Source organism: Cebus imitator, unplaced genomic scaffold (genome assembly GCF_001604975.1).
Source record: "Cebus imitator isolate Cc_AM_T3 unplaced genomic scaffold, Cebus_imitator-1.0 Scaffold322, whole genome shotgun sequence".
NCBI lineage: Eukaryota > Metazoa > Chordata > Mammalia > Primates > Cebidae > Cebus > Cebus imitator.
The window spans coordinates 225,396-246,180 of record NW_016107637.1 but is presented as its reverse complement, the minus strand read 5'-3'; the positions used below and the strand labels follow the sequence as shown (position 1 = coordinate 246,180).

The 20,785-nt window shown below is 57.2% G+C and overlaps 2 protein-coding genes across 7 annotated transcripts in view; one reads left to right on the top strand and one right to left on the bottom strand.

The window, feature by feature from the left end:
- The window catches only part of SLC1A7 (solute carrier family 1 member 7), a 48,328-nt gene extending 35,144 nt beyond the window's left edge, over nucleotides 1-13,184 (top strand). Inside the window, exons 4-11 of one of the 3 annotated variants that reach the window (XM_017504389.2) lie at nucleotides 982-1,024; nucleotides 3,189-3,411; nucleotides 6,720-6,819; nucleotides 7,473-7,706; nucleotides 9,397-9,591; nucleotides 10,247-10,381; nucleotides 11,340-11,442; nucleotides 12,140-13,184. In XM_017504389.2, coding sequence (XP_017359878.1) covers nucleotides 982-1,024; nucleotides 3,189-3,411; nucleotides 6,720-6,819; nucleotides 7,473-7,706; nucleotides 9,397-9,591; nucleotides 10,247-10,381; nucleotides 11,340-11,442; nucleotides 12,140-12,358 — 1,252 coding nt within the window. In that variant the 3' untranslated portion in view covers nucleotides 12,359-13,184. Of the gene's footprint in view, nucleotides 1-981; nucleotides 1,025-3,188; nucleotides 3,412-6,719; nucleotides 6,820-7,472; nucleotides 7,707-9,396; nucleotides 9,592-10,246; nucleotides 10,382-11,339; nucleotides 11,443-11,588 lie in introns of all 3 variants that reach the window. The other 2 variants (XM_037729904.1, XM_037729903.1) reach the window with 2 other exon arrangements.
- PODN (podocan) overlaps nucleotides 1-20,785 on the bottom strand; it is a 39,650-nt gene that overhangs the window by 1,302 nt on the left and 17,563 nt on the right. For 2 of the 4 annotated variants that reach the window (XM_037729901.1, XM_037729902.1), the window contains exons 9-11: nucleotides 19,277-19,425; nucleotides 17,975-18,182; nucleotides 14,873-15,878 (exon numbers count right to left, since the gene is read on the bottom strand). In XM_037729901.1, coding sequence (XP_037585829.1) covers nucleotides 18,002-18,182; nucleotides 19,277-19,425 — 330 coding nt within the window. In that variant the 3' untranslated portion in view covers nucleotides 14,873-15,878; nucleotides 17,975-18,001. Of the gene's footprint in view, nucleotides 1-14,872; nucleotides 15,879-17,974; nucleotides 18,183-19,276; nucleotides 19,461-20,785 lie in introns of those variants that run through there. The other 2 variants (XR_005196318.1, XR_005196319.1) reach the window with 2 other exon arrangements.

Below are 20,785 nucleotides of genomic sequence, written 5' to 3'. Positions count from 1 at the left end.
CCACCACACCTGGCTAATTTTTGTATTTTTAGTAGACATGGGATTTCACCATGTTAGCCAGGCTGGTCTCAAACTCTTGACCTCAGGTGATCCACCCGCCTCGGCCTCCCAAAGTGCTGGGATTACAGGCATGAGCCACCGCCCCCGGCTGGTTTCATTTTTCAAGGAATTATTTATTTCTTTAAACCATCTGGAACTTATTTTAGTGTAAGGATCTAACATCTATTTTTCCAAACAATTGGTCAGCTGTACAGTATTCTATAATGCATCCTTTGTTTCCTCACTGATTTATGGAACAACTTTTATCAAGTATGAAATACTTAGATGTACTAGGTTCTGTTTCTGGGCTACAGCTTCCGTTACATGCACTATTATGTTGACAGCTGTGTCAGTATCACAGTTTTGACAATCACATCTTTACAGTATATTTTTTATCTGGTTAGAAAGATCCTTCACCTTTAGCTTTATAATAAAATATGATAATAGGAATAATGAGCCCACCTATGTGCGAGGTCCGGTGTTGGGCCCCACAGGTAGGACATGAACAACCAAGTCCCACCTGCAAGGCAGCCACTGTATGGGGGAGGCAGACAAGTGAGTCAGCGACCACACTGTGCTGTGACCCACACACAGAAGGGCCACAGGGTCTAGCGGGGCAGTCAGGGAGGGCCGGATGAGGAAGAGGTGCTTGATCTGTGGTCGATTTGGGGAGTTTACCAGACAGAGGGGCAGGCAGGGCATTCCAGGCAGAGGGAACAGTATAGACAAATGCCCGGTGCTGGAAAGTATGCAGCATAGTCTGCGGGGAGCAGGTGCTGGTGATGGGGGGCGGCCGTGATGCAGCGGCTGAGACTGCAGAGGGGGCTAGCCTGAAGAAGGCCCGACCACCAAGGGAGATGTTCAGATGACCCCAAGGACACGACCACCAGGGCCCTCCTGTCCTGGGCTCTGGAATTTTTCAACTGCTGATTCTTTTCCCAGGAACATGTTCCCAGCCAACCTAGTAGAAGCCACATTCAAACAGGTGAGTGAGTCCCTGGGCGGTGGAGAGGAGGGAAGGGGAGAGGAGGGCAGGCAGCTGGGCTAGTGGCCTCGCTGGAAAGTGACACGTGGGCAGACAGCTGTGCTGTCTCCTGGAGGTGGGATGCTAGAGGGAAGGGCACGTTGCAGAACCTAGATCCTTAGAGATCCATGGCCACATCCCTGTCCTGGGTTCCAGTTTTCATGATGAAAAGTGTGGGGTGGAGAAAAGCCTCCACTGAGGGCCCGCTCTGCTCACACGTACCCCACCTCGCCCATCCTCACAGTAACTCAGCACTGAGGGCCCGCCCTGCTCACACGTACCCCACCTTGCCCATCCTCACAGTAACTCGGCACTGAGGCAGGACCTGTGCTGCTTCCTGACGAGCAAACTGAGGCCCCGAGGATTAAATGATTTGCCCAAGGTTCTACCACTAGTAAATGACAAAGCCAGTAGTTAGACCCAGGCCTGTCTTCTCAGCTTGTTTCCTCTTTCTTTTTAAAGTAATAATTTTCCCTCTAACAAGAATGATAGTGATGTTCAATATAGAAAATTAGGAAAATACTAAAAACATGAAGTAGGAAATAAAAATCATCTCAGTTCTAGGACATAGCCCCTGGTAGCAGATGGTATATTTCTAGTCTTTTTCCGCTATATGTTTTAGAAGTAATATAATCATAGTGGATATACAGTTCTCATCTTGCTTTCTTTCACTTCCATTATATCATGAGCATTGCCCCCGGTTATGAAATATTTCTTAAAAGTGCAATATTTAGTGGTGCTATAATGGCCTGTGATAAGGCTGGGCTGCAATTTATTTCCCATTCCCCTTTTCAGTGTTCCCTTAGGTGGTTTTCCCTTTGTAGAAATTGTGGCGAATGTCCTTGTGCATCGTGTTTGCCTGCCCTTCCAATTATTTTCCAAATCTTGCTCCCTTTTTAAACTGTCAGCTGGTTGGTTGACTTAATCCAGCAAGGGTTTCCTGAACCTCTTTCCTGGGCTGGGCCCTGTGTTGAGCCTGGGAACACAAAGGAAGTGGCTGAGGCATAGAGAGGAGGCGTCTGAATAGGGGGCTGTGAAAGCCTCAGCATCACCGTGTCTCTGCTAACAACTGTGAAATGAGCCAGATTGTGAAGGGCACTGACTGCTGGGCAGGGAATCATTGAGGGTATGAGAGAGAAAGAGAAAGAATATTGCTCTACTTTGTAACTACATGGAATGCCCTTTTTCTTTTGGTAAACTCCTACCCATCCTTCAGGACCCAAGCCAAATGTCCCCTTCTTTGTGAAGTTGTCTAACTCTTTCAGCCAATTAGTCACTCCATCCCCAAGGCAGAATCATGTCAGTTTCATTTGCATGTCTCCAGCAATCAGCACAGTGTTCAACATGGTGATGATGGTGACAGTAACAGTCATGCTTCCATGGGGCTTACCATGTGCCAGGAACTATTGTAAGCACTTTATATACATCATCTCATTTCATTCCATGCGGTAAATGCTATCACGATCCCATTTTACAGAGGAGAAAAAGGAAGCACAGCGACTTCAGGTCTCATGTATTTCCTGAGACGTTGGCCTTATCGATGCAGTGAGGTTTGAGGGGAGAGGAGACTCCCTTGTTGGGCTCCCAGTACCTGAGGGATGAGGGGCTGAGACCCATGAATGCTCTGGGGGCAGAGAGGGAAAGGTACCGGGCTAAGGAGGGCCATTTCCTCATGCCTGGGCTTCACCTCATCAAGAAGGCTTGGGGCAGGCTAAGCTTCTTAAAAGAGAAGGTCCAAGTTTCCACCTGGTAGGCAGCAGGGCTAGAGGGCCGCCAGGTGGGTGGATGTGGATGGTTGGGAGGAGACAGATAGGTAGATAAAGGGTTACCTGGGTGGATGACGGGCTAGGCGGATGGGCCAGATGGGGTGATGAGGTATAGAAGGAAGAAGAGGAATGAGGGCAGGAGGCAGCATGACTGGGTGGGGTGGTGGTGGAGGAAGGAGTTGCAGCTTTCTTTGGGTAAAATATTCATAGTAATTCCTGCCCTGCCCGACTCGGTTACTGTCAATCAAATAGGATAGGAGCGGATACAAATGTGCCTTCAAGATGCTGTTATTGTTGTCATTGATATTAATAACAACGCCTGGCCCTGACCTCTCTCTGGGTGCGATGTTGCCCACCAGTACCGCACCAAGACCACTCCGGTTGTCAAGTCCCCCAAGGTGGCACCAGAGGAGGCCCCTCCTCGGCGGATCCTCATCTATGGGGTCCAGGAGGAAAATGGCTCTCGTGTGCAGAACTTCGCCCTGGACCTGACCCCGCCGCCCGAGATCATTTACAAATCAGAGCCGGGCACCAGCGATGGCATGAACGTGCTGGGCATCGTCTTCTTCTCTGCCACCATGGGTATGTGCTGCCCACCCACCCAGCAGTGCCCTGCAGCTGCTTCCTCCAATGATCTGAGTAAGCTGGAGTCACCCCGTCTTCCAGATCCCCATTCCAGCAGTAAGGGCACCTCCCATCCTCAGCTGGACTGGGTGCTCTTCCCTCAGAACTCCCCCCAGCTCTGCAGGGTGCTGGTTGACCAGCAAGGGCTCCGCTGCGCCCCAGCCCCTCACAGCAGCCTGCTCCTCCCCTTCTTCCTGAGGTCTGGGAGAATGCCAAAGGGAGAGGTTTACCTCAAAGAACTGGAACTATTGGACACCCCTGTTTCTTTAAATCCTGTACCTCCCCGCCCTGCCCCAGGGGCTTCTCCCTGCACCTGCCCCTCACACCTGTCTGGGCCATTTCTAGGGTCCACAGTTGGCGTTCCTGCCCCACCCTTCCCTTTGCTGCCCTCCTCTGGGATGCCAGGGCCCCCCATCTATGCAAGCTCCTTGGCCCACACCTTGTGTTTTCAATTTTGTGTTATTTTTCTTAAAAAGGGGCCCCAAACTACACAAGCTTCAGACCCCACCAAGCCTGTGGAGATGCCCTGCCCGCCGCCCCCACTCCTCCACTGGGTTTTCTCGTCAATGACAAGACCTCACCATCCTCCTCTTTTACGAAGAAACTCGGGGCTGACTTTCTTTCTACCTCATCCTCTGCCTTGGCCTCACCTCCGCATCACCTCAGGGTCTGAGCCTGAGGTCCCCTCCAAGCCTCTCCTTTCCCTCTCCCCGAGCCACAGCCCGGATCAAGGCTGTGTGATCTCTCGCCTGGTTCCTGTGAAGGCTGCCTAGAAAGCTTCCAGGGCTGTCCCCACTGGTGTGTCCCACCCAGAGGGTCACAAGGCTGACCGTGCTCTGTCCACTGTCCCTGGAAAGGGGCCGAACCCCTAGTGCCGGCTGCAGAGCCCTGTGTGCTCTTCTCAGCACAGCCCCGCCAGCAGGGTGCCCTTGTCACTCCCCACTCCACTTTTCCCGTCTTCAGGGCACTCCCCACAAGGGCCATGCCCTCAGGAGAATCCTCCCAGACTAGGCCGAGTGCCCCAGGCTACCCTGCTCGTTACTCTGTGAGCACTAGCCTCCGTTGCAAGGATATCAGTGCTTGCCCTCTGCCCAGCCGTGGGCAGCCCCACGAAGGCAGGCAGGCCTGTCTCAATCCACCCCAGAGCCCACCGCTGCCATGGTTAGAGCAGGCACTCAGCAGACCTGGTGGGGAGATGGGTGGACGACCAGGCGACAATGGGTAATGGAGCTCTTCTTATCTGGGCCAAAACGCCAGGCATGCAAAGGGACCAGGGCCTTGGTGACCGAGTGTGTACAGGATGGTTTCTAAAAGTGCCTCTTGGCACACCTGACAAGCAGTCCCCAAACTCAGCCTCTCTCAGGGCTGGAAACATGGGAAAGGGCATCTATGGGCAGAGCAAAAGAACCCCAGACCCTTGAGCTCGACTCGCTGAGCATTTGCTGAGCATGTGGAACTGTCCGTGCATCGGGGACGTTTGTGTGAGTGCACTGAGGCGGTGTGTGGCTTAGTCTGTGTACTCATGCCTGCATATGCCCACGTCTGCCAGTGCCCATGTCTGTGTGCCCTTGTTTCCCTGTGTCCCCAAATCAGCGTGCGCCTGTCCCGCCTGTGCCCGCATCTGTGTGTACTGCCATCTCTGGGTCCCGCATCAGCATGTGCCTGTCCTGTCCGTGCCTGTCTGTGTGCACTTGCATCTGTGTGTGCTCGTGCCTGCGTGTGCCCACTCCTGCTTCTGTGTGTCTGTGCCTGTCAGTGCCCACATCTGCTGGTGCCTGTGCCCATTGGTGCAAATGCCAGTGTCTGCCCGCATGTGTGAGTGAGCACATTTGCATAGCAGCTCCGAGCAGGGCTTTCTTTGGTCTCCTCAGCCCAGCCTCCTTTTTCCACTCCGTCCCTGGGATGTGGCTGGTGCTAAGGTCTTGCTGGCCTTGCTGTGAGGGAAGCCCCCTCCCCTGCCACACCAGGGTTCCATGCACACTGGCTTCCAGCAGCCAGCTCTTGGATGACAGGGAAAATCCAAATGGGCCTGAGGAGGGCAGGAAGCCCATGCACGGTGGAGCCGGGGGGGCGGGGCCAGTAGGGGAATCTGGGTCCACATCAGCCAGGCTGCAAGAGGACAGGTAGCCGGCCCGGGGTAGGCCCAGGGTCACCTCCAACTCCAGCCTCTCCTGCCCACCTCACCCTATCACCGCGGGGTAGCTGCTCCATGGACTGTGTGGCTCAGACTTCTCGGGACAGGGAAAGAGCCCTTCTCTGGGGTCCCACAGGGAGGCCAGGGTTTGAATCCCATCCTGCCTCCTTGGCTGAGCCCCAGAGCCGTGACAGTGGGCCTCATGAGGGCAGCTGCAGAGTGCTCTGCTCCACATGTCGGTCTCACGAGGAGGGAGGACAGCCACTCAGTCCCTGTTTCAGGACTGGCCTGATGGAGCTCACCCCACAGAACCATCCCCACTCCACCCTTTTCTGGTGTGCAGCTGGGAAGGAAGGCCTAGAATGCTGGGGGCGGTGCCAGGTTCGTCAGGAAGGCTTTTAGTCCTCACTCACATCGTTCACTGTGCATCTAACATGCGCCAGCTAAGGAGATGCAGTTCTTGCTCTTGCTGAGCTAACCTTCTCATAGAGGAGACAGAAAAAATCCAGACAGTTCTGTTGTAATAGACCCTAAGAGATGTTGTAATAGACCCTAAGAGATGAGATATTGAAGAGTAAGTGGGAGTTTACAAAGGGGAGTGGGGATGGCTTCCAAGGCACGTGGAGAGCGGGCAGCCAGTGCCTGGGGCATTGCAAACAGCCAACACAAAGACCCTGAGGCAGTGAAGAGCTGGACTCCTTCCAGAAACTTAAAGAAGGCCCGTGGTGCCAGGGCCTAGTGAGACGGGCAGGAGCAGAGGGAGGGGCAGGCAGGGCCCACTCAAGCTGGATGAGACCTGAAACTGGGTAATGCAGCGGGGGCATGTCATGGCCTAAGTGCACGGCAAAGCCAGGGGTCTGCTTGGCAGGGAGTGTTTTATCTTGAGGAGATGACATTGGCTGCTGCGTGGTGGAAGGTGAGACAGGAGGAAGACGGGAGAGCACTGTGGTGGAGTGAGGAGGAGAGAGGGAGCGGGGTGGGGAGGCAGGGGAGGCTTGGAGCATCAGGGCTGCTGGGAGGACAGCCATGCCAAGACCCATGTGGGCCCAAGGGCCTGTCCCTGCTTTGCCACAGTGTGCCTGCACCCTGGCCTGGGGCGTCTGTGACATGCTCATGTGTCCCTGACCTGCAGGTATCATGCTGGGCCGCATGGGTGACAGCGGGGCCCCCCTGGTCAGCTTCTGCCAGTGCCTCAATGAGTCAGTCATGAAGATTGTGGCGGTGGCAGTGTGGTAAGCCTCCTCACTTACCCATCTCACCCTGGCCCGCCCTGGGAGGATGCAGGGAAGACATGGCCCCGCCCTCTGCTCCCCTAGAGTGAGCGGAAAACTGTGCCCAGGCTCAGCCCTGGCCCAGGACCCCAGAGCTACATGTGTTTCCCTGGGTCCCCCAGCCCCAGCCAGATCTGGTTCCTGCCCTGGGCCTGCCCCTTCCAGCCTGGTATAAGAGCTCAGCCCAGCTCTGCTGCAATCACATGGAGCCTCATCAGCTCAGCTCTTAGAGAAAGGAAAGCTGGCGGTGAGAACCAGCTTCTATTCCGTGGTCCAGAGTTCAGCGCTCAGGAGCTCAGTGAGGAATGCAGAGGGAGGCCTGCCCACGTTCACTGTGTAGGCTGTGGTGTGGCTGGGGCTGATATGGAGGCCTCCTGAAGGTAGGGCAGGGGAAGAACAAGTGGCAGAGGTTGTCTGGGGCTGCGGTGGTGGAGGTAACAGCATGAAGGATACCACGTGCTGAGCCTGGGCCGGGCACCTTGGCACAGCCTCACTGTCCTCACAGGAGCCCGGGGAGGCTCAGGGAGGAGAAGGCCCCGCAGTGATTCAGGGTGGGGCCGCGGTGGGCCTCCTGCCTGCCTGGTGCCTGAGCCCGGCTGCCCTGCCGCCCCCAGGTACTTCCCCTTCGGGATTGTATTCCTCATCGCCGGAAAGATCCTGGAGATGGACGACCCCAGGGCCGTGGGCAAGAAGCTGGGCTTCTACTCCATCACGGTGGTGTGCGGGCTGGTGCTCCACGGGCTCTTCATCCTGCCCCTGCTGTACTTCCTCATCACCAAGAAGAACCCCATCGTCTTCATCCGCGGCATCCTGCAGGCCCTGCTCATCGCGCTGGCCACCTCCTCCAGGTAGCCCTGGGGACGGGCAGGACAGTGGGGAGCCGGGAGGGGCTGAGCCCTGTTCATCCATCCAGCCATCATTTGTCCTTCGCCACAGAACCACCAAAGTGCCAGTGTGGCCCACCCCACAAACTCGGGAACAGCTGGTGCTAGGGTGGCAAGACTGATGTGGGGGACTTTCGGCCTCTGTTGAGGCCTCCCCGTCCCCGACAGCCCCAGTCCTCAAGCACACTGAGTCCACATGGGGCAGCTTCCACGTGCCAGGGCAGACAGCGCTGTGAGTCTGTGGGAAATCACATCGGCAACGCGCTGCAGCCGCCTTTCGCCCCCGACACGGTGCTTCTCCCGGAGCCGCACCCTGCGTCGCTCTAGAGGCTCTGCCTGTCCACTGCTGCTGGGGCGTCCTGGCTGGGTGCCCTGTCACAACCAGGCAGTGTCACTAGACCTCAGGGACTTGAGTCATGGCTCCATCACTCACTCGCTGTGCCTGGCCACTGCTTTCCTCATGCACAGACTAGGAAAGCTTCTGGCTCACAGGTCTGCTGTGGGGGTTGAGCTCCTCCCTGCCAGGCTGGGCCAGGTGAGCCGGCACTTGGCCTCCGGGATCCCAAACCACAGGCCAGTGCAGAGACCTCAGGAATTTAGAGTTGTGCAAACCACGTCGTTGTTAGAGGGGGCAGGAAAGAAGTGGCCACTTATGGAGCATCTGGCCCTGTGAAGGCAGGGTGGTTCTCCCCACAGCAAGTGTCTGAGCTCCACATTAAGGAAGTCGCAGGAACTCAAGCCACATCTTTCTGGCACCGAAGGCCTCACTTTTCCCTCCAGCCCTCACTTGGGCCTCAGCTTCCCCATCTGTAAAGTGCCCTGCAGGCCTGTCATATGACAACCACGCTTGGCAGGACTGAGGAGGAGCAGACCCCAGAAAAGCCCAGAAGCCATTGCCAGGAACATCCTCCTGAGGACAGGGGGTCAGAGGACAGGACCAAGCCCCAAACATGCCAGCTCCCATGCCACGGGCCAAGCCTGCCAGAGCCAGCAGCCCCCTAGCCATGTCCTGCTAGCGGGAACTGCGGCTTCAAGCCCAGCAGGTCTGGGGCTCCTAAGAGGCTGTGGCGAGTAAAACGGGCCTCCCAGGCAGAAGCCCAGGGGAGAGGAAGGCATGGGCCACACCCGCCTGCATTGCAGTCCCAGCACTGCCACTAGGAGCTCTCATGACAAACAGTAACAATAGGGTGGCAGTCACCATGGACTGAGTAGGTCAATGGGCCAGGTGCTGTCCAAGCACAGAGTCGTTTAATCCTCTTAGTAGCTCTGTGATCCAAGTATTCTGGGGACAAAGATGCTAAGGTACAGGGTTCAGGGCCACTTGGCGGGAGGCTGGAATCTAAGCCCAGGCAGCCTAGCCCAGAGCCTGCTGCTCAGGCCTCCATCTCCCTTGGCACAGTAGTGTGACAAGGGTCAGTCTCGTGCTCTGGGCGTCAGCTTCGTTATCTGTAAAAGGGACCCAAACACCTCCCTCATAGGAAGAACCAAGTGGGAGCACAGCAGTGCCCGTGGTCCTTCCCTCCTGCCAAGACAGCACCTCAGGGCAGGAGCACTCCTGGCGGAGTGGCTGTGTGGGGTGGGGTGAGCTTCCCAACAGGGGCGCCAGTCATCCTGGAGGAGGGTGCTGGGCAGACACCGGCCCCTCTGCCCGTAGCTCAGCCACACTGCCCATCACCTTCAAGTGCCTACTGGAGAATAACCACATCGACCGGCGCATCGCACGCTTCGTGCTGCCCGTGGGTGCCACCATCAACATGGACGGCACCGCGCTCTACGAGGCCGTGGCTGCCATCTTCATTGCCCAGGTCAACAACTACGAGCTGGACTTTGGCCAGATCATCACCATCAGGTGCCCCCTGACACCGCACCTGTGTGGATGGGGCAGGGGCTGGGGGCTTTGGGGATTCCTGGGCTCCCAAACCTGAGGGGTCACTGAGGCAAGCGAACCTGGGCTCAGGGCGTAGCTGGCAGAGGGCCAGGGTCGAGAGCTCCAAGCCTGGAGGACAGGTGGGGAGGGAGGGCATTGCTGGTGGGCACCGGGCAAGCAGAAGCCAGGGACAGGATTCAGAGAGGCCGCTGGTGTGGAAGGAGCTGAGGAAAGGATGCTGGGGTCGGGCTATGGAGGCCTCCCAGGCCAGCCAAGCACACAGGCCTGATCCTGGAGGCCAGGTCCCAGAGGGAGGGGGGCAGAGCCGCATGGTGGGCAGTTAGAGTCCCGGGCAGCTCATAGCAATAGAGCTTCCTGGAACCCATAGAGGCGTAGCTCCAGACACAGGTGTTTGCACATTCCCCAGAAGCTCTCCTGAGACTGGGAATGGGGGTGCGTGGGGCTGCAGGGCCATGAGTAAGGACCTGACCCCCAGAGCTCCCTGGCGCAACATTCCTAACCACCCCTCCCCAAATGGCTGTCCCAGGGGCCCTGACATTCAGCCTCCTCCTTGGAGCCAGACCCTGACAAGGCACCCGCCCTCCTGCTGCTCCTCTCCCCCTCCCCACCCCTGCAGTATCACAGCCACTGCGGCCAGCATTGGAGCAGCCGGCATCCCCCAGGCCGGGCTGGTCACCATGGTCATCGTGCTCACCTCTGTGGGACTCCCCACCGACGACATCACCCTCATCATTGCAGTTGACTGGGCTCTGTGAGTAGACTTTGTCCCCAGCTCTAGCCCTCTGGGAGGGGCCGGCTTCAAAGGCAGCAGGGATCAGGGTGAGGGGCTGAGTCCCTTCCCCAGGGTAGAAGGCAGGGGTGGGCGAGGCCTCCAGGGGCAGGGGCCTAAGGCAGGAACTCAGCTCTCCAACCCTCCTAAGCAGCCGACAGGGGCCAGGACCACACATTCTTCTCACTTTTGAGAGGCTGGAATTAACCCACTTGATGGAAAATGGAGTCTCACTGCTGTACTGACCCTCATCCTCCCTAGCGTCTGTAGGCACTGTGGCAGTGCCCTACTCATCAGCACAGGCCTGGCTGCATAATTTGCAGGGTCCAGTGTTCAAAAATGAATATGTGGAACCCAGTCCAAAAACTGTAAAGACCAGGCGTGATGACTCACGCCTGTAAATCACAGCACTTTGGGAGGCCGAGGCAGGAGGATTCCTCAAGCCCAGGAATTTGAGACCAGCCTAGGCAACATAGCAAAATCCCCATCTCTACTAAAAGAAAAAAAAAAGTTAGCTGGGAGTGGTTGCATGTGCCTGTAATCCCCCCAATAGGGTAGCTGAGGCACAAGAATTGCTCAAACCCAGGAGATGGAGATTGCAGTGAGCCGAGATGGTGCCACTGCACTCCAGCCTGAGTGACAGAGCTAGACTCTGTCTCAAAAAAAAAAAACCCATAAAGAATTTCAACACAGAAACAGCAGAGCATTAAACCAAGCCTGACCCTTTTAGCATAGGGACCTGTAGAACCCACAGCCACATGCCAAGAAGCTGCTTCAACAATGCCAAAGGGTGGGCTTGGGAGGAGCCAGGAAGCCACCTGGCTGCAGGCTCTGCACCACAGCTGGTCACCAGCCGTGCTTTGCTGCAGTGGGTTGAGCACTGCCCTCTTCCAGCTCCCCTTCAAGTGCCCACCACTCACCGCCCCCCTTGGCTCACCAGGGACCGTTTCCGCACCATGATTAACGTGCTGGGTGATGCACTGGCAGCGGGGATCATGGCCCACATATGTCGGAAGGACTTTGCTCGAGACACGGGCACCGAGGTGAGAGCAGTGAGGTCCAGAGACCCCCAGGAGGGTGGAGCCAGGTGGGGTGGGCAGGACACCAGATCTTCTACCAACCAGCTGGGCAGCCTCCAGCCAATCCCTCCCTCCTCGCCTCTAGGCCTCTGCCTCCTCGTCTGTTACAGGGTGACTAATTCCTCTAACGTCTATTTATTGAGCACCCACTGTGGCTGGCACTGATATAGACACAGGAGGAACAGGGGAACAAAATGTGAGCAGATTCCCCGCCCTCATGGAACTTACACTCCAGTGTAGGGATGGCCTGTCCAGTTTAGCAACAATGTGAACACTGGTAGGTCTGTGCAGGCTGTGTGGGCTTTAGGCTCCTTCTGTGGGCAAATGGAGAAGGCTGTCCCCACGTCATGGGGAAGAAGCTGAGGTCAGGCAGGGGAGCCACTGATTTCCCAGCTGGACCCAAATCTGTGGATCGAGTCCCCTCCTCTACTAAGGCAGCTCCAGTGGGAGGCAGGACAGCTTGGGAACAGGAGCCCAGGGAGGCCCTGCGGCCTGCCGAGGTCACACAGCATGTCTGCAGGAAAATCCATCTCGTGGTTCCTAGCCCTGAGCTCATTCTGCCACACTGACCCTCATTCCTCCCTAGTATCTAACCTCAGTCCTCCCTAGTATCTAACCTCAGTCCTTCCTGATGCTGCCAAGGCCTGTTTCCCTTCACCAGAAGCTGCTGCCCCGAGAGACCAAGCCAGTGAGCCTCCAAGAGATCGTGGCAGCCCAGCAGAATGGCTGCGTGAAGAGCGTGGCTGAGGCCTCGGAGCTCACCCTGGGCCCCACCTGCCCCCACCACGTCCCCGTTCAAGTGGAGCAGGATGAGGAGCCAGCCGCTGCGCGTCTGGATCACTGCACTATCCAGATCAGCGAGCTGGAAACCAACGTCTGAGCCTGCGGTGCAGCAGGGGCGGGCGAGGCCTCCAGGGACAGGGTCCTGAGGCAGGAACTCAGCTCTCCAACCCTCCTGAGTGGCCGGCAGGGGCCAGGACCACATATTCTTCTCACTCTTGAGAGGCTGGAATTAGCCCCACTTGATGGAAAATGGAGTCTCAAAGAAGGGAAAGGCAGCATGGGGGAGCCCCAACCAGGGCGTGATAAGCCCAGCACTGCCCGAGGCCCCACTGTGACAGTTTCCCCATGTGAGCCCGGTGAGGGTGGCAGGCAGGGGTTATCCGGCCCCACTTTCCAGATGACAGAGTTGAGGCTCTGAGAGCTGAAAACACCTGTCCAAGGTCTCACATTAAGGTCAAGACACTAACTCAAGTCTTTCAAGTCCCGCCTCTCCTCTTGGAGGACAGGGCAGCCTGTAGCTGTGTCCAGCCCCAGGCCTCACCCCATAACAGGTGGCCTCAGCCAGACAGCTCTCCCTGCAGGGAGCAGCCCAGGGCCCAGCCCCACTGCCTTCCCCAGGCCACAGTGCGTCCACCCTCCTGTCCTGTCACTTGTCTCTTACAAAGCTCCCTGGAGGTGGAGGCGGATGTCTTTACTAGAACTGAAAGTCCCCCTCGACACATCCAGACCAGCCTCCCACAGGATGCGTGGGCAAGCCAGGACTCCGGGAGGGAGGTGTAGCTGGAACGCACTGGTGGAGCTGCCAGTGGGGCCCTGGTGTCAGAACTCCCCAAAGGCCTGTGTGTCCAAGCGGAGTCGGGTTTTTTATTCCTTTCTGTGTTTGCAAATTCAGTGATAACTAAATAAAGGTGTTTTGTTTTTCACTTCTTGTGGGCTCCAACACCTTATGCTAGCCAGCAAATGTGATAATAGCTACTGGGCTAATGAATACAGGCAGCCAGAGTGCAGACAGCCCTGTCTGGGCAGCCGGGGTATGGACAGGTCTGTGCAGGTGGCGAGAATCTAACAAGCTTGACCATGTAGCTGGAGTGTAGACAGGTCTATCAGGCTGCCAGTGTGTGGACAGGCCTGTGTGGGCAGCCAGAGTGCAGAGGAGCCTGTCCCAGTGACCACAGTAAGGACAGGCCTGTCTGAGCTGTCACATGCAGAAGACAGTACAAGCAGCCCGCCCAGGAGCCTGTCTCAACCACCACAGAGCGGCTGGGCATCGTCCAGTGTGGACAGATCTCTCTGCCCTAGCCTAGACTCTGCTCTGCAGGCAGGGCCTTGAGATCGGTCCCCAAAGAAGCAACAGATTTTCTTCCCAGTCTGGCTCCCTGTGGTGAATGCTTTGCTTTAGAGAGGGGCGTGCCCAGGGACATTTCCAGATGGCCCCCCTCTTTCTTCCACCCCAGGCTGCCTCCAGGAGGCCTGCAGGGCACACAGAAGGGTCCTGGCCACACAGCCTGTTCCAGATATGCCTTGGGGAGAAGACAGAGCTCTGGAGTCTGGAAGGGCTTGTACCATGGTGCCCATGAAGACACTAAGGTCCTGGGAGGGGACAGGCCTCTCCCGGGTCACTCAGCATCAGGAGGGCACCTGCTTCCAGCACCCCACTCCCAAACTCCTTCCACCTTCCTCTCAGGGGTGGAGTCTGAGGAGTCTGGGAAGAGTGGGACCCCAGGACACCACCTTTCACTGCAGGGCTGGGGGCCCTCCATGAGAGCATCCATCCTTCGCTGAGGCCTCCTCACCTGGGAGAGGTCAGATGTCACGCAATTGGTCATCCCACCTTCATGCGGATAGGCTTAGCAGTCCCTTCTTGGTGTGACATCTCTAAGACCCCTTGAGCAATCGAGTCTGTCCCAACACAAGGCAGGAGCCTGCTCTTTAGTGGACTTGATGGCAGCATACTCACACACCTCCAGCAGCAGGTCACTTCCAGGGCACTTCAACCCACTGTGGGGCAGCTCTGCCCGTCGGAAGTTCTTAGCTCAGAGGTGGGTATCACCTCCCTGTGGCTTCTTCTCCCAGTCCCAGCTCTGCCCCCACTGGGGTGGAGAGCACAGAGGGCACAACTGTGAGCTCTTTCCTGGGAAGGTCTGCAGAGACCTGGCCCCCAAGTCAGCTGTATTCCAGCTTCCAGGCCTACCTCCAGTCCCTTGCTCTCCTCTAAGGCACAGGACACACTGGTAATGCCCCTCAGTGCAAAGGTGAGCCATGACCCTCCAGGTGAGCCCTTAACAGGCCCAAAGCCCAGGAGGTCCTTTGCTTGGACGCTGCACTCTGGGAGTGCACAGTGGGCTCACAGGCCACGTGTGCAGGTTCAGGCCTCACCTACTATTCCCCAGTGAGCCATCTGCACACAGCTCCAGGCCCCCTCGCCAGAGGCTCTGTCCTGTCTCCCGGGATCCCTGCCTGTGCAGCTACTCTGGAGGCCCTGAGAACTGGACTTTCCACTGATGCCTGCTGGTCTGGCCAGGGTGCTGAGGGGCTTGTATCCTGCGCCCTCCACCCGCACCAGCCCAGCACCTGGCAGGAAGCACGCACAGACATAGCCACAGGCTGCAGGGACAGGGATAATGCTTTTATATTAGTTTTTCTATAACAAGAAAAATCAGCTTTGAGATTTTTATCATTTTTTTCCTTAGAAAAGAATAAAAAACAAAGGCACCCGGAACTTCCCCCACAGGCCTGAAGAACAAAGCTGTCTTTTGGGTGCAGCTGGGCCCTTCCCCCGGCCTTGCGGCTCAGCCCAGCCCCACCACCTCCGCTTCACTCCTGCCCTAAGGCCCCAGCAGCACCCAAGAGGCCCCCCCCCCGTCCTGCCTCCTTGGGGCTTGCCCATCGGAAAAGTGCCTGTGTCCTGCCAGGGCGTTGCTGGGGGAGGGCTCTTGGCAGAGTGACTGCCCAGCACGGGCAGGAGCATCATGGGCCGGGCCAGGCCAGCAGTCCTGAAGGCTCCTGTCCCCAAAGAGTGGGAAAGGAAAAAAAGCCAGCTTTCGTGAGTTCCAGAGGGTGGCAGGCACCTGGCCACAGAGCATGGAGATACCCTTGTGTCTTCTCCAGGGAACGGACGGACAGGTGGACGGGGCAGACGGTGAGCTGCTATGGCTTGTTCTGGCTGGGGCAAGAGCTGGCCATGGCACAGGCTTTGGAGGGCTGTTTGCACATGACTGTGTGTGTGTGTGTGTGTGTGTGGTATGTAGCACACACATACGCATGTCAGCAGCAGGAGGCAGCGGGCGCCTGTGTGTGCCAGGGCAGGGGCAGACCCTTCCCTGCATGATTGAGAGGGCGTGGCAGCGGTAGTGGGTGTGGGGCAGAGACTGGTGGTTTGGAGGGCAATGTGTAACTGGCTGTGTGGCTGAGCTGGGCGTGTGAGGGTGTGACGTGCTGTCTGCACATGTCTGGCCGTGGGACACGCTCTGGGAGGGGTGGGGATATGAGATTGTATTGGCCTGTGTCGTGTGGGATGCCCCATGCTTGCAGCTGGGTGTATCTGTGTGAGCACAGCAGAGTGGGGGGCTCTCGGGCAAAGGTGTGCGCTGCAGCAAGGAGTCCGGCAGTCCATCATCCTGCAGAACACGTAAGAGAGTCAGGGGCCAGCTTGGGGCAGGCCCACCAGCCACAAGCAGCTGCGGGAGGCTACTGAGGGGAGCCCTGCTGGAGGCGGCTCTGGAAAGGCTGGACTACTATGAGTAGGGAGGGAGCCCAGAACCGGTGGGGTGCTCATGCCAGAAGGCCTTTGGGTCCCACCACCCACTCCCCGCAGCCTATCCCAGAGCCCCACTTAATTGACCTGAGAAGGGGCAGATTGTCACCCAGAACTCTCATCCCAGGACTCACAGCCCCCCTCATGAAGGCTGTGGTATCCTCACTGGATGGCCAGTCCCTGTCGCTGGCCCCAACTCTATGTGAGGACAATGCCTGGGAGAAACGGTTCCACCTTCATCTTCCCTGGGCCCTGGGAGCTGAGGAAGGTGACCCCTAAGCTCGGCCTCTTGCCCGCCCCTCCACCCCTGCGGATACCCACTCCCCCATGCACACTCTTCTCTTGTCATCACTTGCGCCCCTCTCCCAACTCCCTCTTTCGCCCACCCAGGGGTCCTCAGCAGCCCCCTCTGGCTCCTCTTTGCCCCAGGCCCTACCTCAGTCAACACTCACCAGTGGCCATCGGCCCTTCTGCCTGTACCAGCCCTCCCCAGCCTGACCCCGGGACCACGCCCCCAGCAGGCTCCAGCCAATACCCTCCCTTATTCCGTGCCCTCCTGTCCTACACACTGGGCCGAAAACCCAGCTGGGGGTGGATCCAGCTGTCCATCTTCACACCTGTGGTCTGCGAAGCATGGCTTCACATCGGCCACCAAGCCACCAACCTACCTGTGACTGCAGCCACCCTGCCCTTTGTCCCTCCTGCTAAAGCCAGCAACTTCTGCCATTCCCACAAGGGCCCTCACACTCCGCTCTTTCCTACATCAGTAACTCCCCCTCCTGGCCAGCCTCTTCCCACCAGCATCCAAGCCGGCCCCTCCGTTAAGCGGATGCGTGTGTGGAAGATGCATCTTTCCAGAGCCCCCCACTCAGGACTCCCCTCGAGAGGCCTTTGCTTCCTGTGCAGTTCAGAAAATGAGCCCTTCTTGAACTTCACACCCCATTCCCACCTCTGCCCTCTCTCATCTCTCACAGCCAAACTGCTCCAAAGGCTCATCTACAGCACCTGGACCCACCTCCTTTCCGGATGCTCTCCTCACCCCCAGCTTCCCCTGTGGCTACAAAGTCAAAGACAACCTCCAGGTGGAAAAATCCAGTGTGCACTCTGCTGCGGTGCTCAGCTCCCTCAGCCCCTCAGCAGCACTGACATGGCCATGTCCCCGCTTCTAGAGAGGCCTGTGCATGCACGTATCGTGTGCATGTGTGTGCATGCAGGTGTGCAGGTGAGGGCTGTGTGTGTGCATACGCATGGCTGTCTTGTGTGCATGTACTCACATGCATGTACACATGTGTGTGCATGTACATGGTCTAGGCCTGCAAATGTGTCATGGAATACAAGAATGTATGTGTCTGTGTGTACATGTGTATGGTGTGTGTTCTGCCTTCCATGGTTTGTGGATGTGTGTACATGTTTAGACGTGTGTGCACATGAATGTGTGGGTTGGTACATACATGTGTATTTGCATATGCACATGTGTGTGCCTGTGTTACACACATGTGCAAACGCCCTCTGTCCATGACAGTGGGGTTGTCCCACCTGCCTTCCTAACTGCTCTGTCTCAGTCTCTTCTCCCGCTTTGCCTGCCCGCCTCACTCACTCTCCTACAGCAGCTTCCCCAGCCCCGAGGGTTCAGTGATGCTTCCAGGCTGACAGCGCCCGGATCAGTCTTTCCAGACCAGACCTCGCTCCTGAGCCCAGACCCACGTGTCCAGTGCCCCCCAGGCACTCCCATGACAGCACCCTCACTCTGGGTGAGAATCTTCTGGAAGTTGTGGGCCTCTTGTAGGCTTCAATCTTTCACCAGGGACTGGTATTTCCCAAGTGCTCTTATAAATTTGCAAAATGGGCAGATGAAGCAGAGGACAGAGAGTGAAGCATGGCCGGAAAGACCCTACACCGGGTCAGGAACAGGAAGGTGCAGTGAGCAGAGGTGAGGGCTGCCCCATGCAGGCCACGTACCTAGGTCAGATCTGCGTCACCTTGTCACTATCTTGTTTCCTCTTCCTCTTCCTCCTCTTCCTCCTCCTCCTCCTCTTCCTTCCTCAAGCGGCCACGGTCCTTGGAAACGTCACCAAACTCAAAGGTGCCTTCAATGTCCAAGACCTGCAGGTGCTTCAGCCTCCGGAAGGCGCTGTCCACCACAGAGCCCACGGCCAGTTTGTTAAACCTGCGCCAGAATCGAGGTGGAGTCAGTGCCAGGAGCCTAACCCCCAAGGAACCCTCTCTTACCCCGACTGCCCTCTCCAGAAGGTAACAGGGGAGGGAACAGCCCTCCCGAAAAGTGATGCAGCAGGCAGGAAAGGCCAGGGGCTGAGAGGTGGGGAGCATGTTGGAAGGTACAGGCCAGTCAGGGTAGCCGCAGCTTGGGGTGGGGCTGGCCCTGGGCCAGTCTCTGCAAAGTGAGGGGTCTCTCTCTGGGCACACTTTCACTGCTATTTTGGAAGCCACATCCTTGGGAGCTGTCTCTATGCCATCCCTGGCATTAACCCCAAGGCCTGAGGCTCCCAGGCTGTGATAACCAGGGGTCACCACAGTGCCTGATGTGGAGTGGCACACAGGCAAGGCCAGCGCTGAGGTGGGCTAGGGCCACACTCAGGGGTGGGGAGGTGGAGGCTGTGGCTCTGATCTCAGGCCCCTCACTTGCTGCACTTCAGCTCCCCTGCAGATGCCCGAGGCACATGTCATGCCACCCTGATGTCATCGAGCCCTGGACCTTCTGGGCCACCAAGCTCCTGGGAGCACACACTGCTCTTCTTTGCTCTGTCTCCTCTCTGATTTGGGGGCAGGGGCAGTGGGAAGTGCTGGGAAGAACCACCCTGGCTCTGCTGCATGGAAGCCCCTCATATCCTCGGGAGCTGCATGTCCTGAATCCCTCCAAACCCCCATCCCTTAGCCCCGGAACCCAGGGAGGACCTGAGCATCTTCCTGAGCATGAGGCCCAGGCCCAGCCTGGATGGCCACAGACACAGCAGTCACTGTGCTCTCGGGGCCTCAGCTCTCCCAGCTGTAAACTGGGAAGACGCTGTCTGACGTCCTTTCTGCCACAGTAACATTCACAACACCCATGTGCACTGGTTTTTAACGTTTCCAAAGCCCTTTTACAAACCCAGGAACCATATCAGGCCTGGGCAGGACTTAAACCTTGAGAGCTGAGCCGTGGTTACAGTCAGCAGTGGAGCTGTTCCCACGTGCCTCAACTGTCCTGCTGGAGCTGGGGCGGGCCTCCCGGGGATGTATACAGGGCCGATAGTGGCCTCCTACCTGAGAAAGATCCCCTTGAGGTTGGGTGTGGAGTCGAAGGCATTGGCGGGCACCGCGTTAATCTTGTTGTTCTGCAGGTACAGGTACTCAAGTGACTCGGGGAGCCCCTCGGGGATCTCTGTGAGCTGATTCCCAGCGATGTCCAGCAGCTGCAGGGGCGACCAAGGGAGTCAGGGACTCCCACCTGTGCAAAGCACTTAACAGCTTACAAAACTCCCAACAAGCCCCCAGCCTATCTAAATCTAATGATAACCCTGTGGGGGGCAGGGGGAGTCTACCACTATGCCCACTTCCCAGATGGGGAAACAGAGGCTCAGAGAGGTTAAGTGATCTTTCCAAGGTTACATAGCCTGTAAAAGGCTGTAGCTGCATGCACCTGACTCCCAACCCTTATTCTAATTGATGCATGTCCTACCTACCCAGCTTCTGTGCCTTCTCATATAAACTCACAGCCAAGATATTTGGGTGTCACTGTCCTACCTCCTGACACACTTGTCATTCCCATTAGATTTTGTCATTCCCAAAGACCTCAAATAGGCAGAACCCAGGGATACTCTAGACTCTGAATCTCACCCCACTGGCCCTGGATGGGGGCAGTGGGAGGTGCACTGGTGGGACTGCTCACTTATGAACCTCAGGGGCCACATGTGCAGAGGCCAGGAGCAAGGGGGTGAGACCCACAGCGACCCCAGCACAACAGCCAGGCCCCAGGCCCTTCTGTCTCAGATCATCACATGCCTGGAGTCCAGGGGCAAGCAGTCAGGGAAGTGGGCTCTAACAGGGAGCCGCTGGAGCCTGTCAGCACCCCACCCTCCCTCCCAGGTGTTTCCTTCTTTTTTTTTTAGGTTTGAGAGAGGGTCTTGCTCTGCCATCCAGGCTTGAGTGCAATGATACGATCATAGCTCACTGTCTGTTCTGTCTTCCCTAGGCTCAAGTGATCCTTCCTCCTCAGCCTCCTGGGGTAGCTGGGAATACAGGTGTGTGCCACTGTACCAGGCTATTTTTTTAATTTGTTTTTTGTAGATATGGGGTCTCACTATGTTGCCCAGGCAGGCCTTGAACTCCTGGGTTCAAGCAGTCCTCCTGCCTCAGCCTCCCTAAGTGCTGTGATTGCAGGCATGAGCCAGCATACGGAGTGGATTTCTCTTTGCACCCACACTGGTTGAGTTGGAAGTTCTGCTTATTACCAAAGTGAACCATGTGCCCAGACATCCCTGCCTAACTCTGACCATGTGGCCACAGTAGCCACATCCACTGGCCAGCCCCAGAAAGCATGAGCAGATCCCCACCGCCAGCCCTCTGCAGACTGGTGAGGTGGGCCCACAGCTCAGGCTGTCCCCCTCTGTCCCCATCCCGAAGCCCAACCTTCTCCACATACCTACTCCTGTGCCTTTAAGGCAGTGAGTTTGACTCTCCCATGCACACACCACTAGTCCTCCTGAACCTGGGGCCCCTACCTGCAGCCATGACTTTCCTTACCTCCACAGCCCTTCTCAAACCTGTATCTGC